This window comes from Miscanthus floridulus, chromosome 18 (assembly GCF_019320115.1).
Source record: "Miscanthus floridulus cultivar M001 chromosome 18, ASM1932011v1, whole genome shotgun sequence".
In the NCBI taxonomy this organism is placed as follows: domain Eukaryota; kingdom Viridiplantae; phylum Streptophyta; class Magnoliopsida; order Poales; family Poaceae; genus Miscanthus; species Miscanthus floridulus.
The window spans coordinates 21077662-21094739 of NC_089597.1; the positions used below are offsets into that span (position 1 = coordinate 21077662).

General features: G+C 45.9%; 2 protein-coding genes across 2 annotated transcripts; both read left to right on the forward strand.

Moving 5' to 3' along the window:
* Positions 1-4226: 4226 nt before the first annotated feature.
* On the forward strand, positions 4227-6347 carry LOC136521780 (GDSL esterase/lipase APG-like). The gene is made up of 4 exons (XM_066515550.1): positions 4227-4574; positions 4700-4830; positions 5156-5389; positions 5510-6347. Exons 1-4 carry the CDS (start codon positions 4307-4309, stop codon positions 5960-5962), a joined length of 1086 nt encoding a protein of 361 aa, XP_066371647.1. The 5' UTR covers positions 4227-4306; the 3' UTR covers positions 5963-6347.
* A 3277-nt stretch (positions 6348-9624) lies between these two features.
* LOC136519806 (LOB domain-containing protein 22-like) lies at positions 9625-10797 on the forward strand. The gene has a single exon (XM_066513174.1). The coding sequence runs from the start codon at positions 9742-9744 to the stop codon at positions 10501-10503; it is 762 nt and encodes a 253-aa protein (XP_066369271.1). The 5' UTR covers positions 9625-9741; the 3' UTR covers positions 10504-10797.
* The last annotated feature ends 6281 nt before the right edge of the window (positions 10798-17078 follow it).

Sequence of the window (17078 nt, forward strand, 5' to 3'; positions counted from 1 at the left end):
TCCCTCCGGGCTGCGGCCGCCACCACAACGTGGCGGCGGGGCCTCCACTGTACCACCAACTTCCAACCACCGCCGCCGCCACCAAAACTAAACCCACACTCCCGAACCCCTCCGCGCGCGGGGGCACCAATACCGCCCCACCACCGGCAAGACGAACCCTCCCAGCAACCGCCTCCTTCGGGGCCGAGGCGCCCGGTCGCGGCGTGGGGAACGGAAGGAAGGCCGCGGCGGCGGTGACGGTTCCCCGCGTCTCGGCCGTTAGGAGGTACCCGCCGGGCTGCGGGCGAGGCGTCGCCTTGTCCAAGTCCAAGCTGCCGGATTCGGAGGGTGAAGCGGAGAGCGAGGACGGCGCGGGTAAGCCGTCGGCGGCGGTGGTGGGCCACGGTGACCCCAAGTCGAGAGCTTGGGAGGACGGGGAGGTGATGCTACGCGCGTCTGCGCTTGATCGTGCGGAGTTCAGTTCCAATGGTGGGATGACGAACGGAGGCGATGGTGACGCTGGTGCACAGGAGGAAGATGGTGAGAAGCCTTGGGAGGTGTCTGGCCTCATGGCCGTGCCGTTCTTGCCATGGGCGCAGCATGAGAGGAGGTCGCAGCGGGCCAGCGGCTGAAGGCCTGAACCTGCCGTAAAGCATGTGCGAAACGTGGCCATTGGTTTGCTTGACTGGTTGCATTGGACCATTAGCTGATCGTACGTGTCCTTTTGGAGGATGATGATCCTATTGACAGTGAAGGATTTGCTCACTTCTACTTCAGTTATAGATATGGCATCAGATGCTTTGTTTCATTAGTTGTCAAAATTATCCTATCCTGCAGTCAGAATCGCAGAATTTAATTTCTGATGGATGAGTTGTTTCATTTAATTGGTGATATCTATGGTCAGAATGCCGATATTATTAGTCAGTTACGCATTTGTTGAGCAGTTAGTAACATAGTAGTGGAACCTACCTTGCAGAGAACAGTGGAAGGCTCTCTGTTGTCTGTTGACTGCTGTATAATTTGAAGCCTTAAGCTATCCAGTGAAACACCCTTTGTGTTTAATCTTCATTATGGCAAATATCCGTATAGGATAGTCCATTTTTTCTCTTCTCAGTGCATAATTTGAAGTAACCTGATGAGGAAGCAAGCTTGTGTTATGCAATTTATATAGTTTCTGTGGGCTTTCCGAGATTACTGAACCTTATATGCTCAGGTAACCTTGCACCTCAAAGTACAATTCGAAGCATTTCAGTGATGATTGTGGCAGTTGAATATGCTCTTCATGTTGACTCATTGTTTTATAAGGAAAGGATGTCTCCATTCTTGTATGTTTCATGATGGTAGCTGCACTATCGCTGTTTGCACAAATGTTCTGTTCTTCGTGTTTAAGAGTTAATGGGTCCTGTGAGAGTGTAACTCGTCTTGTTATGAATAAATGACAATTATGATGAAACCTGCACAACTGCTTCATAACTCAGTCTATGATGAATGGTCTTTCTTGTTTTCCCCTTCTTTTCTGTTCAATGCACTGAACTGTATTGCATTGTTTTAAAAGAAATTAAGAAGGTTGTGTTGTAGAAATATGAATATGCCGATGTGACATCCAACTGTTTTTTCTGCTGATTAAACATTGTCATGTATGCCCCTTTTCATATTCGTTGTTCCACGTTGGATGATTTGAACAGTTGCTTCAGTTACCTATCTGTATGCTTAAACCTGTCTTGCCTGTTACCTTAGCTTTTACCTGTCTCAGTTCTGAACTCTAAATATTTGCTAGCTCTTGTGGTTCATATGATACTCCATTTACTATAGTCGTAAAGGCTTTTAAGCGAACATGCCCTTGGACCATCAAAGAGTTCCCTTATTCATCCCCCTAGAACTAAAATTAAGGTTTCTGTAACAAAAATCACTCTGTAAAAGTCTCCCTACTCAACATCCTACATTTAGTGGTATCCTAAATTATTCTCTCTTGCTCTCAAATTTGAGATGTTATGTTGTCCACCTAACTGTTTGAGAAGAGAAATATTTAGAGAGGATTTTTTGTTAGAATGTACCCTGCCCCTGCATGAGGATTTAGGAGAATTAAGTTTAGGATAACTCCTAGAGGTGCTCTACCTTGCTTATCATAGTTGCTCGTGTTCTATTTGTTTCATTTATATCAGCTGAAGTTCGTTTCCAAAACTTCTTCAGCTGTCACCGACTCATCGTTAACTCCTGTCGTTCATTGATCATTAAACTAAGTTACATGTTTTTTTATGACCTGACAGGAACAAGCAAGAACCAACATGGGCAGAGTTTTTATTATTGAAAATGAAGTGAAACGAAACGTTTCTATGTATAAATTTCACCTCATCTTGTTGTCTTCAGTCATCACTAGCTTTATTTGTCATGTTTATATACCAGTTTGCCTAAATTTATGCAAAAGTTTTGAGCTTTTCTTCTCTATAATAGGTTAGAGTACAACTTGAAGCCTATTGTTGGTACATCCATGGTTTTTATTTCATATATGAATGAACCAGTGCAGGTCGTTGATATCTCCGTACGTAGTACTTTGATATTAATTACAGCACATCTGATAAACTCTTGGCGTCCTATCACCCAGCGAACTTCAGAAATCAGAAGTAATGTGATGAGCACATAGTACGTATCATATAGTGGATAGGAGGGCAGCCATTTAAAGCCATGGCATCTACAAAAATACTGGTATGTGTCAAAATCAACATGGTCCTTGTTAGGTATAACTGTATAGGCTCATTTTAGCTTCGAGGAAAACGCGCCATGTTGTTAGCTGTTTCTAGGAAAGCTCTTGGTGCATCCATGCATCTTATGCACTGTAAAAGGCCACTGCATTCACCATTTGGAAACAGAGCTGATTCTCAGTACCTGAACTAAAGTACTACTAGAAACTTGCCACAATAATCCGTGCCCTGTTCGTTTGGTTGATAAAAGGTTGAAAGTACTGTTGGCTAATTTGTTGGGAAAGAAAAATACTGTTCGTCGCTAGATCGATGGTTGACGCATCCATCGGTAACACATGGCGCATTCAGTCTAACATCTTCTTGGTCAAGAGATATGTCTGATCGCTGGCAGGCATTGAAGGAACTCACAGGGCTGGGGTAGCATTGGGCCATTTCTTTCAGATTCAGGCCTGGTTCACTTTGCAAATTTTTTTGAACCTGATGAATAGTACCACTTTCGTCTTATTTGGCAAATATTGTCCAATCGTGGACCAACTAGGCTCAAAAGATTCATCTCGTGATTTTCAACTAAACTGTGTAATTAGTTATTTTTTTATCTACATTTAATACTCCATGCAAACGGCTAAAAATTGATGTGACGGAGAGAGTGAAAAAACTTGGAATTTAGATGGCATCTAAACAAGGCCTCCAGATATTCTCCGTTCCAGTAGCTCCGGTCCTCTGCACTAGTTTCTTCTTCACCACAGGACCACTGCCCGCCGGTGCTCCTGCCGGACATTTCCGGTTGGACTGAACCCAGGCCTTGTTTAGATCACCTCCAAATTCCAAGTTTTTTCACTCTCTTTCCGTCACATCAATTTTTAGCCGCTTGCATGAAGCATTAAATGTAGGTAAAAAAAATAATTAATTGCACAGTTTAGTTCAAAATCACGAGATGAATCTTTAGAGCTTAGTTGGTCCACGATTGGACAATATTTACCAAATAAGACGAAAAGGCTACTATTCATCGGGTTGAAATTTTTTGCAATCTAAACATGGCCCCAGTGCACGAGCTGCAGCCTCATCTGCAGAATCCATGCCCGTGTTGCCTACAACATGTGCAATAACTCGCCAGTGGTTGCCTGGTAGCTGTCCTCAAACCTCATCCTGTTCCTGAACATTTCTGGCGCTGGACCGGAGCGCCGCCTGCCTGCGTCGTCAGTTCGTCACAGCGTCAGCCGCAGCAGCGTCGTCGTCTCAACCACCGCTGTGTTTCCCTATCACCCTAATAAATAGTCGCCATTGCAGATGGGAGAATCGAATCGATGGCGGGGATGCATGGCAGGGCAGGGCAGCATGGACTGGGCTCGGCGGTTCGCCATGCGCACGTCCCGTTTCGACACGGCGTCATCATGCCGCACGCGGCACAGTGCGTGCCCTGACTCCGAGTGACAGACAGCTGGGCCCTGCTGATTAAGGCCGGCCCGCCGGGGTGCCTGTCAGGAGCACAGCTTGGCCGACACTTATATAAAGCTCACACAAGACACGGCCGGTTGCATTACACCAGGGCACGGCGTGCGCTGCGTTGCGTGTGGTTGGAGTGTTTCAGAGCAGAGCTGAGAGCGCTCGTCGTCTCGATCCGAGCTCAGATGATGATGGCACCGCAGGCGCAGGGGAGGCGGGTGTCGATGGTCCTGGCGGTCCTCCTCCTGGTGGTGGGGATGGGAAGCCACGGAGGCGAGGCGCAGCCGCTGGTGCCGGCGGTGATGACGTTCGGCGACTCGACGGTGGACGTCGGGAACAACGACTACCTCCACACCATCATCAAGGCCAACTTCCCGCCCTACGGCAGGGACTTCGCCAACCACGTCGCCACCGGGAGGTTCTGCAACGGCAAGCTGGCGACCGACATGACTGGTACGTACGCTCCTGCATGCGCTTGTTCGATGGCTTATTTCCCGGGTGCATGCAGTTTTGGTTTCTGATGAACGGAGTGGAGATGTTGTGCGTCACAACTTCGTCTGTGCATGGTTGTATTGCAGCTGACACGTTGGGGTTCACCACCTACCCTGCTGCGTACCTCAGCCCGCAGGCGTCAGGGCAGAACCTCCTGATCGGCGCCAACTTCGCGTCCGCGGGATCTGGGTACTACGACCACACGGCACTGATGTATGTAAGTATCATCATCACACCTCTCGAACTCCAAGGACTACGTCAAAATCTTGGCACACGAAGAGAAATACACTCTGAAGTGAACATCTTGTGCGTGCATATTAGCATATTCATGCATGCTCCAAGCCTCTCAAAACTCAAATCGTGAAACCAATATTCATCATAAATCTTGCAGATATCTATAGCCCTCTCGTTGCTATCTTTTGTGGTACCACAACCGGTGTACATGATTAGCAGATATTGCATAGATGTGGGTGTAAATGACCTAACTTGGGACAAACAAACTGTACATGTGTGTGGTGTGGTGTGACCCCGCTGTCCCGCAGCACGCGATCCCACTGTCCCAGCAGCTTGAGTACTTCAAGGAGTACCAGTCGAAGCTGACGGCGGTGGCCGGCGCCGGGCAGGCCCACTCCATCATCACCGGCGCTCTCTACATCATCAGCGCCGGCGCGAGCGACTTCGTGCAGAACTACTACATCAACCCCTTCCTCTACAAGACGCAGACCGCCGACCAGTTCTCCGACCGCCTCATCGGCATCTTCCACAACACCGTGTCGGTGAGCAAACCACCTCGCTAGCTGCTACCTACATCTCCTCGTCGTCGCCAACCTGCTGCATGCTCCGATCGACGAGACGATCCTCTTGAACTGACTGCTGCTACGCCTGTACATATGCAGCAACTGTACGGCATGGGAGCGCGGCGCATCGGCGTGACGTCGCTGCCGCCGCTGGGGTGCCTGCCGTTGTCGATCACGCTGTTCGGGCACGGCAGCAACGGGTGCGTGTCGAGGCTCAACAGGGACTCGCAGAGCTTCAACCGGAAGATGAACGCCACCGTGGACGCGCTGTCGCGGCGGTACCCGGACCTGAAGATCGCCGTGTTCGACATCTACACGCCGCTCTACGACCTGGCCACCGACCCGCAGTCGCAGGGGTTCACGGAGGCCAGGCGAGGCTGCTGCGGGACGGGCACGGTCGAGACCACGGTGCTCCTCTGCAACCCCAAGTCGGTCGGGACGTGCCCCAACGCCACGTCCTACGTCTTCTGGGACGCCGTCCACCCGTCCGAGGCGGCCAACCAGGTCCTCGCCGACTCCCTCATCACCGAGGGCCTCATCCTCGTCACGTAAACCACGCTGGATCGGAGACTGCTTGTGGGGCCAGCCAGCGTCTGAACTACTCGACCTGTTCGATTGGCTGGTTCGTATCGTTGCTGGTTTATTTATGTGAGAGAGAAGTACTGCTGGCTGATTTATGTAAATAGTATCCATGTGAAGGGGTTAGCCAGCCAGCCCCAGCCGATCGGGCTGACTATCTCTATCTGAAAGGAAATAACGTCGTCGTTAGGATGGGGGCATGCATCGTTTTGGTTTGCTTCAAATCGATCAAACTACACAAAAGTCGTTAGGTGCCTACTGGATCGGACTCTAAACGTATACTATATCTGTAAAATTGTTCCATTTTCTTGTTTTTCTTTATGTTAATTAATGTTTTCGGAAGTATAAGGCACATGAATGAACTTCTATTATTGTGAAATTCGAGTTGACGTCTGTGTGTGTAGACGCAAGAGAAGAGGCAGATTTTATCTGATCATGCATTGCTCAGGATACATCTGTGCTACCCTGAGTCTGTAACTCTGACAAACCAGTAGGGTAAAAAAAAAGAAATATAAAATGAAAAGAAAATAAAAAGGATGCGGGCGGACGGATCCAAACTGAGGGTATTTTAGAAATAATATAATAAAAATGATTATAAGAAACACTTCACTTTTTAACATTAGATTAGACAAACAGATGGATAAAATAGATAAAGGGTAAAGATAGAGATTATTATAAATTATTTTTTTATGATAAAAATGTGTGTGCCCCACGTTCATATGCACTGTAATAATAAAGTAAAAAGTCGATAGATAGATGCATATTTACAATCAACACTTCAGCTATTTTGTTGACATCTTAAGTGCAAAATTAGAAGCGAAAATATATAATTTTTTCTATAAATAAAAGAAAAAGCGGATCCAATGTGTCGAAGCTGGCGCATGGGCAGAGAGACGTGATAGAGCAGCGTCCTTGCTCCTCTGTTGTGCCACCCAATCTTTCGATGGCAAATCATGGCACTATTTTTATAATACAGATGGCTAAAGGACCTAGGCCCGATGAGCACCCCTAGGCATGACCACCGGATCAAACAATAGACCAGTGTTCATCGAGTACTCATCACCATCAGCTTGCACCACTGACTGGTCGTGACTAAATGCGCGTCACCGTTGGGTCAAGTTGTGATCTGACCGCGACCAGAGGATCATCACCGTCGGATAAATCTATGAACCGGTGGTCACCATGTTGTCGTCAACACCAAATCAAGCGCTAAAATGCCGTGATATTACCGTCGATATTTCACCATCAACAATAGGATACATTTCGTACTAAAACATTTGGCTTTACTTAACTATAGAAATAATTTATGGATTTGTCATGTGTCTTTTACAGCTGTGTGGGTTACATCATATATCACAACGTTTGGCTTTACTTTAAATAATTTATGCATTTGTGATGTTCTATAATATAATTTAGGTTGTTTAAATAGTATCCATATGATTTTCTTTTCATTTTTCCTATATTACGTGTGATTCTATTTTTGTTTTTCCCCTATGCTTTGTTCTATTTTTTTTATTATTATTTATTTATGTAATGTTATTATCGGTGTTTCGAGTTACCAACTAGTAAATTTTTAGTATTGCGCGTCTGGCTCGGATGGTGTGCTTAAAGAACACGATGTTTATACTGGTTCGGGCAGAAAGTCCCTACGTCCAATTCGTCGCTGCTGCTCGTATTACTAGCACTGAAAATTTATAGTAGGGGTTACAAACGACCGAGAGAGGGACAGGTCCCAAGTCTCTGATGTGCGTGTGCTCCTAAGCCGTGTTAGGGCGTGTGTTTTGATGTCTACAGCCGTGTGGAGTGGTGAACCGCCGTCCTCCCTCCTGGGGCGTCCTGCTTCCCCTTTTATAGATGAAGGGGAAGAGCATGTTACACAGAGAGAAAGAGAGAGAAGAGCTGAGGAGAAGAAGACTTCCAGGACCGCCGGGCCTTTCTTCTCCTTTATGCAGGTCCCATCGATACTGCAGATGGTGATAGGGACGGCTCCACGCCGGGCGCCTATTCGCCACTGATGCCACGCCCCGGCGTTGTCAGCGGGTCATGATGTCACATTCCGTCCCGGCGGGCAACGCGACGAACCAACGTGCTGGTCAGCGGCCGTACAGGGAGTATGCATCATAGTGATCATACGCCCGTCACTGTTGGTGATGTGAGTTCCCTGGAGTGACATGTCGCGGGCACGGGTCATGTTGAGATGTGCCCGCTCCCTGCACGATGCCAGAAGTTTGACATTGGGTTGTACTTTCTGGCCGTAGTGGTTGGCGGCGGTACGGGCTTCCGTCAGGAGCTGCGCCTGAGGGGTCGGGCGAGACGGAGCCCCCGATCCAGAGGCCGGGCGAGACGGAGCCCCTGATCCAGAGGCCGGGCGAGGCAGGCCCCCTGACCCAGAGGCCGGGCAAGGCGGGGCCCCCGGTCCAGAGGTCGGGCGAGGCGGGGCCTCCGACCCAGAGGTCGGGCGAGGCGGAGCCCGCGCACCTGGGGGTCGTTTGGAACTGTAGTCGCGCTTTTGACTGCTCGGATGAATCATTGTTGATGACCATTAGCTCCTTCTCTTCGGGTACCCTAGTATTGGTCCCCGATAGTTATGATACTATTTATCTATTCCTATATATATTTTTATAGTTTTGTTATTTTTTTACTTTTATGGATAATATAATACCAATGGCATGAACAAATAATTTGGTCTTCTAAATCTAGAATATTGTTCTCCTAAACCAAGTATATTTTTTCCTAAAGTCGAAACGTTATATTCTGAACCTAGAACATCGCATCTGCTAAGTAAAAGAAAAAAGTTATATCTTCATAAGATAAATGTTTGTTAATAAATTTTGTTTTAAATATATCAACATAGAGTATATCCATGTTCGTTAAAAGAGAGGTTCTTCCTTTCAGGGTTTTTAGTAATTGGAACTTATTTTGGATCCTCCGCTTGTGATGTGAACTATTGACTTTAAAAGTTCAGTAAAAATTGTTGTAAAAAAAAGTTCTGTAAAAACTATTACGGGTGTAAAACTGTAGTTACCACGAATTCTGAAATTGAATTTATTCTAATAATTATAATTTAGACATAGATTAATTAAGCTAATATAGTTTTATATGAAATATATTTATATATTTATTGTTAGACATACAAGAGATATACTTATATGTTGCATTTCTACTGTAGAAAAATGAGTTAAAGGATATGTTATAAGTTAGAGAGTAGAATTATAGCATAGTGATCTATAGAATCTATTTTTTTTTTCACCCTATGAATTTAAGATAGGCTTATTTGTGAGTTTAAAAAAGTTACGGAATATCAAATTCCAATCAAATATCCTAATCCACTGAGTAGATTTTAATTTCACTAAAAAGAAAGATCCAAACGGCCTCCGGAATCTTTCTTTTCTGCCTCGCTGGCCTAAAGAAAAAGGTGACCCCGATCCAAATGTTGTGTTCGTTTCAAAAAAAAAAAATGTTGTATTATTCTTGTCAATCAGAACTGAAAGCCTTACCAGACCTACAGAAATAGTCGTAAATACAACGGATGGATAATTCAGCCCATAAATAAAATTCAACCCACTTACGAATGCGCAGGAGAAGTTTGGCAGCGACCGACTGCCGTCCGATCGATCGGCGCCGCGGAGGGCGTTGGGCGCGGGAGCAGCCGCGGCGGCAGCGGCCGGCGGCCAGCGGGCGTGGTGGCTTGAGGACTCGGGGGCTTGAGCGGGCAGGATCCTGCGTGGGCTGCCTGCGAATCGCGGAGCAGCATGCCAACACCACCGGCGGCGCAAGATGCGCCAACGTGGTCTTCGTCATCTGGCGGCGTGATTTCGTCAGAATCCGCCTCACCGTCGTATTCCTCGCCCTCGGATCCGTCCTCGTCCTCGCCCCCGGCCCCGGTCCCTAGCAGCAGCAGCGCGCCCTCGTCCTCGCCCCCACACGCGGCGCCGTCATCTGACAGCAGAGGCGCGTCGGCGCCTTCGCCACCGCCGTCGTCGTGCGCCGCGTGCAGGCACCAGCGGCGCAAGTGCCCGCCGAACTGCCTCCTGAAGCACTACTTCGTCGCCGATGAGCCCGACGAGTTCCGGAACGCGCTCCGGATGTTCGGCGTCAAGAACTTGCAGCGCATGCTCCAGAAGGTTCCGCCACCGAGACGGGACGTGTGCGTGCAGACCATCGTCTACGAGTCCAACCTACGCGCGGCGGACCCCGTGCGCGGCTGCTGCACAGTAATCCAAGACCTGGAGAACCAGCTCATGGACACCGCCATCGAGCTTGAGGTGCTGCGGCGACGGCTGGAGTCGTACCGGCAAATGACGCGCGGCTCCCAGTCCCAGCCACCTAATCCTCTGGCGATACAGCAGCAATTGATGGCAAGGACAACAAGCGACGACATGCAAGACCCATACGGCGTGCCAGCGCCACCGGCGGCGAACGAGCTCACCGCGACACAGCCACAATTATCCGCGATGGAGATGGAGCCGCAATTATCGCCAGTGCAGCCACAGCTCTCCACGATGCCGCCATAATTCTGGGCGGTGCAGCCACATGTCTCTGCCACGACTCTCCGCGACGCAGCCGCAGCAGCTCTCTCAGCGGTACAGCGACAACCGGCAATGCGTCGGCAAACGGCACGCGAGGCAACAACGGTGATATGGCTCGAGAAAGCATAGTGCAGATGCCATGGCACTTCCTTCAACTAATTCCATGTAATTACTCTTGTTCTCTCTCCGGCTCAGATCATGTTGTCATCGACCTTCTCGTTGCTAATGCCTTTCGTATGCCATTAGCATTGAAATAAATGCACTAGATGGTATGGTGACAATTTTATTTTTCATATTGGTTAGCCAGCTCTTCATTAGATGGAGTACATTACATTCTTGGATATGTGGAATGGTTATTCATTACTTTGTTCTGAATTTTGTTGTGCTTCTTTGAATTTTTTTTTTCACACTAGCAAACATGCATGTTCATTGCAAGGGCATCTACAACTCGGCTTGGAGGTTTATTTAGCGATATTGTCATGCCTTCTAGATCATCTTAGAATTAGACTCCACATATACCATGCCAGGGCACCGGGCACACATTGCTCTAACCCGTACGAGCACGAAAGGCTTTGAAATTTATCCAATGATCGCGTCATATGTTTCAATTGATTTTAGAATCAAACTCTGTACCGTGCCACGACACGTTGCTCTAACTCGTACTTTAATTGGACACATTGTTCTAACACATGTGTTGGCTCTCCGCCTTGTCACCTACTCACCTTCACCCTCTTCCACAAGGTTCGTTGTGTTGCACTCGCAGGAGAGGTGGTAGCTTCTGGGGCGGGTGGTAGTTTCCGACACTCCTAGCCTTGAAACCAAAGTCATCACTGGAGGAACACTCGAAAGAGGTCGTTGATGGATGGCGATGCATAGTTCGCCATCCCAACGAATTTGGAGTTGGGAGAGTGAGGGTGTGTCCGCTGCACGAGCTCACTCTAGAAGATGAATTACACATTTCTCATGCCAAGAGGGAACTCAACCATGGAACCGTAGAAGTCACTCTCCAACAGGAGGGGTACCTCATTAGAGTGCTAGCCAAAGGTGTTGGCCAACGTGTAGAACATGTGGCGACAATATTCAGGTGGGACATCAGGCCCAAGGTAAGCGTCAGCCCGACGCTTGAGTGTGTCTATGTTAATGAGAGTCATGCCATTAAGGCCAGAGCACACTAGGGCCTCCTCCGCCTAAGGAGGCTCCAAGTCATAGAGCTACAAGTCGCTAAGTTGATCGGTGACGAGTTCCAATATTTTGAAGTGGAAGGACTAGCCTACAGTGAGCGTGCAGGCGAAGTGGGGTCACCCCGCATGGTTAATGGTGAACTTAGCACTATTATCCAAATGCCACTCATTGAAATAACTCAATGCAATGTACTAGAATGTTGGCCTCAAATTGAAAGATGAAATCCAAGTCAAGTATGTGAGTGGAGAGGCTCTAAGTGGCTCTTGTATGTGTATGAGGCTTGGGGCCAAGAGTTCTAACACCGGGGCAACGAAGCTATATATAGCCCTATGCACTCAACTATCTCTTATGCTCTTACTACGCACTTTTTCATGGGTATGAGTACTAGATAGCTCTGATGTGCAACTGGCGTGCACCACTAAAGAAATTCCCAACCATCATGTGTGCATTGTGCAAAATTGTTATTTTAAAGTCTGGTGTGAGCAACGGAGAATTTGGGTGCACTCCACAACTATGGTTTTGACAAGTACATGTATTAGGAGTAGTTCTAATTGCAGGAAAAGACGAAGAAGACACTTATCTATGTAAATCATATGCATGGTCGATTATCACTTTTAGTTGATACAAACCAATAATGCATATCGTTGAGAGAAGTAATTGAGGACTTGGGATGTTCTTTGGAGAACTTCATATTCTTAGATTAGACAATGAGATTTCCATACATTCTCATGGTGTGTCACATAACTCAATATTTGACTTGCGCCCGAAGCTTTTTAGGGGTTGTCAAAGGTCAATGCACAACGGAGGTTTTATTATTTTATCTTAGAATTGTTGTTGTGCTTTCTATTAGAAAATCTATATTATTGAAATAAATTTGCAGAAACACATTGTTGCAGGATTATGTACAATGGCGCTCATTTGGTTAACACAATCTCTATACCTGATCCAAATGTACATAATCAGATGCAATGTTAAAAATCTGAGAATTGCAAAAAGTCTTGTTGATATATTTGTGGAAGCACATCGTAAGTTGAAGATTGGGGGGCAACATTTATATAAAGGATTTTATTGTAGACAATGGTTGAGCTGAAGTGACAAGGATTCTCATTTCCTGAGTGGCAAGTTACTATAAAAAGCTTGCCAGCATTTTGAGGCATTTTATTCACACAAAAACCTCCTTAGGTCAGTGATTTGATAGATACCTTAAGGGCGTAGAAAGAGTAGCCTTTGTGCCATCATACAATAGATCTAATGTGTTATCAAAGATAGTTCGGATGTATGAATCAATGACTAAAATAGATCAAAAAACTTTCAGGGGGTGTTGTGAATAAAGTGCAATGTGGTGCTTGGATTACAGGAGAAATTCACAAGGCACACATCTTTGGGACAACGCTAGACCATCACATAAATACATATGGAAGGCCATATTATGAATTAACAGGTTTTGGATGCTTCAGGTTTTAGACAAACTTCACAGCTTATGCTTCAGAAGAAAAGTTAATTTAATACTAGATCTCAAAACATGCCTTACTCTCTTCTCGCTTCTCTGAATAATAGTTTATTTTAGATTGTTTTTGTTGGGACTAGTGTTCCAAACATATTACGAAGAGACTAGAGGACAGAGAGCTTGGCAGTGAATAGGGGGACACATTAGAATTTTGAGGGCACATAAATGAGTGAGGGGGTGGGAGTCTCTTGCCCTGATGCCCTTGGGCACTATATATAGGCAATGTATATTTACAAGCGGCACCTTGGTGGGGGTGGTATTTACATGCCACTTCACTAGCACTATTGGGCCTCTTCAGTGTGGAGACTTGGCCCATATGCAATAGGGCTTCCCTCAAGAAGCCCCTCAGCTACTAGGTTATGGTTGGTACTGCATGACCTAGTAGATGCTCATACAAGAAGAGGCACAAATACAACTCAAACTTTGGTTGCGAGGATCGCCCTTCACAACCTACACGTGCTTGCCTCAATAACTCCATCCCAAAAATCCTGTCGGAAAAAAGCATGGAGAAAAGAGCATACACACGACTCTAGCCTATACATGTGCTAACTCCTAAGGCTTGTAGCTCCAAGTGCCTTGATGTTGACCTTCCTGATGTCTTCATTGTTGGGCTTCATCTCCTTCTGCCACTCCTATGACATGGTTCATCGGCTTCACTCGGCGTGCCCATCTTTGTCTACAACTCTCTTCGAGAATGGGTGTAGTCATCATAGTCGAAGTAGTTGTGGTCAAAGAAGGTTGTCGTGAAGCCTCCAAATCTTCTCTCAAGACATCGGGCAAAAGCGTTCACCCTTTGGAGTGGTTGGTCCTTCGATATGCTCCCCTAGCTCCTCTTGGCCGGCGCATGTCACCAAATCCTCAACTGCGCTTGGTGTTGTCGACATAGTCATAGTAGTGGAAGTAGATGTTTGGACCAAAGTTATCGATGAGCCCCTCAAGTCGAAATGGTTGATGAAGGTGTGGTAGACCTTAGTCCTGAAGGAGTTGATGTAGCCCTTGAGGAAAGTAGTCGTAGGCACTGATGCCGAAGGTGTCGATTAAAGCTCTCGAGTTGTTGTAGTGGGCGAAGATGATGACAAAGCCCTTTGCTGAAGTGTTGGTGGAGGTGAGTTGTAGCGGTCCGCCGAAGATGTTGGCGAAGCTGCCTCCTACCGAAGTGTTGGCGAAAGCATGCCGTTGTGGTTCGTCGAAGATGTTTGTGAAGGCCCCTCCTGCAAAGGTCTTTGGTAGAAGCGATGTTGGTGTAGACGCCGAAGATGTCAGCTAAGCTCCTCATGCCAACGTGTTGATAGAGGCGAGTTGTTTCAGTTTGTCGAAGGTTTTGGCAAAGGCCGCCCTACAAATGTGTTTGGCGAAGGCAATGTTGATGTAGACGTTGATGGTGTTGGCAAAGCCCTCATGCCGTTGTGTTGACGGAGGCAAGTTGTTTTGGTTTACTAAATGTGTAGACGAAGGCCCTGCTACAAAGGTATTTGGCAGAGGCGATGTTGTTGTAGTCGCCGAAGATGGTGGCGAAGCCCTGTATGCTGAAGAGTTTGGCGAAGGCGATGCCACAGTGTAGACACTGAAGGTGTTGCGCTGAGGCAGTGTTGGTGCAGACACCAAAGGTGTCAGTGAAGTTCCTTTTGCCGAAGGACAGAGAAGTCACACAAAAATACATCTGAGTTGATAGGGTGCATTTTAGGGACTTAGATTGAGTGTTATATAGTTTCGTGGAATATCAACTTGCTGGTAAGTTTTTCGACACTCAAAAAGACACTTGCTTTCTCTTGGTACAAAAGATGGTTAGTCATTTTATATAATATGCCTCGATAGTGCGAAGACTTTTGCTTCGCGTTTTGATGCTCGTGTCGGTTTCAGAGTTCTTCTAGGTTTTTGTTGAGTCCTGGTGCCCGTATATGCTCGGGATATTTTCCAAGAGTTTGTTGAGTCATGTGCCTGCGTATTTTGGGGACTTCTTTATGGCAGAACCATCTATTTTAATCCACTTACAAGAGTACTTGTCTTCCATTAGACACTAAGTACCCGGGTAGCACATTACATCAGACAGTTTCGTTGAATACACCCAATGGGAGAACTAAAAAATCCATATTTTTCATAGGATCATAAATAAGTGAATAAATCTTACAACATTCTTAGTCCATTTTATACACCACAATATTACATAAAATCGGAGTTATTACAACATAGATTTTATACAACTGCAGAAAGAACAATTATAGTGTAACATAAGTAAAAATTGATATATTTCAGGTTTACATATTTTTTATCTTGCAACATAAATAAACATGTGACCGGAGTTGCAATAGAAAGAAACATCTATTCAAGACATGTTTAAACATTTAAATAAGGTAAACAATTATACAAGATATGATAGTAGAGTTTCAAGACTTTTCTTTATAAAAACATTTGGTGGTGGTTATAAATAAAAAATACAATCACGGCGTAAAAGTAATCCTAGATAAGCCCACCAGGAGGTATCCATACACAAGAGTTAACTCTAGCATCACCTGTTACCTGCAACATGAGGAATAAAATCATGAGTACTCAAGTGTACTCGAGAAGACCTACCTGACAGGAGAAAAATAAAATGACTTGAAGGATATGTAAGGCTTATTTAGTTTGCTGGTTTGTTGAACTTAGAGGAAGCATTACTAATAGTGCATCCTTATATTCAAAGTTTTAGCAGTCATGATTAGTTCATTAGCTAAACATTCTATGTAAGTACATGTACTACTTTCATGTATGTGGTAAGCAGACAGAAACATTTTAAGTCCTTATCCATGTTGCAGTTCTTAGTTCTTACTATGACGCTAGACAGTTGCCAAGCAGGTACCGTCTCAATGAACCGATGACTCCTAGCTAAGTACCCCAAACAAACGCCTTGTCTAAACCTAAAAGCACAGACAAGATTAGACCTTCCCAAACCTGTCACAGGGTCCCGTGTCCCCGCACAACTTGGACTCCAAATCCAACCCTGCGGCATATGTGGTAGTTTGTTGCCCTTGGAGCTCCACCTGTCCCCGCCTCCATACCAGTCGTCCCGAAAGGAACCGGATACCATGACAAGTAAGGTACGCAAGCCTTCCTGGACCCATGATACAAGTATGTGAAGGGACATTCGAAACTTTTACACATGCAGCCTATTCGCTGGTTGGTTTCTGAGTTGATAAGCTCGGCTGGTGCTGGTTTGTTGTGAGAGGAAAACATTATTGACTGACTGATAAGCTCTGGCTGAAACCAACAAGCGAACAGGCTAATGGTCTAGACAACAAATGGTCCTTATTTGACTTAGGCGGGAAAGTGTGCACCCAGAACATATATGCCTGTTTATCCAAAAATGTGCTAGGTTGAACATTCTCTACTCGTTTTCTGTACTTATAGCTCGTGTATAGGCCATGCACCGCCTATCCAATCGTCATGTTACTCCAACACGCCCGCACCAGGCAGAATATCGCCTTGTATAATATATATTTCGCTCCATCTAACCAACATGTATAGTATATATTAGGTAGCGTGCTAGTGCGTTTGTATGAGATAGCTAATATTTTGTACTTAAAACACGCGGATCGCATGATAAGATAATAATACTGTAAAAATTAAATACCAATGTTAAAGTGACATTTAATTTTAAAAACAAAGTGTGTGAAATTAACACAAGTCACGGAGACCGCGGTGTTGCAGGCTCACAAACTCTACTTTATAGATATTTTTCGTGATGTGGCTAAGATAATGTTTTATATTGGTAGAAAGAAATCTCCGATATCCATTTCTTTTGCGCGCCAATAAATCCATAAATAAGTTCCACCGCATCTCCATACCATCCTGTACATAGGTTTGAGTATATATGTAAATATTAGTACCTGTCACA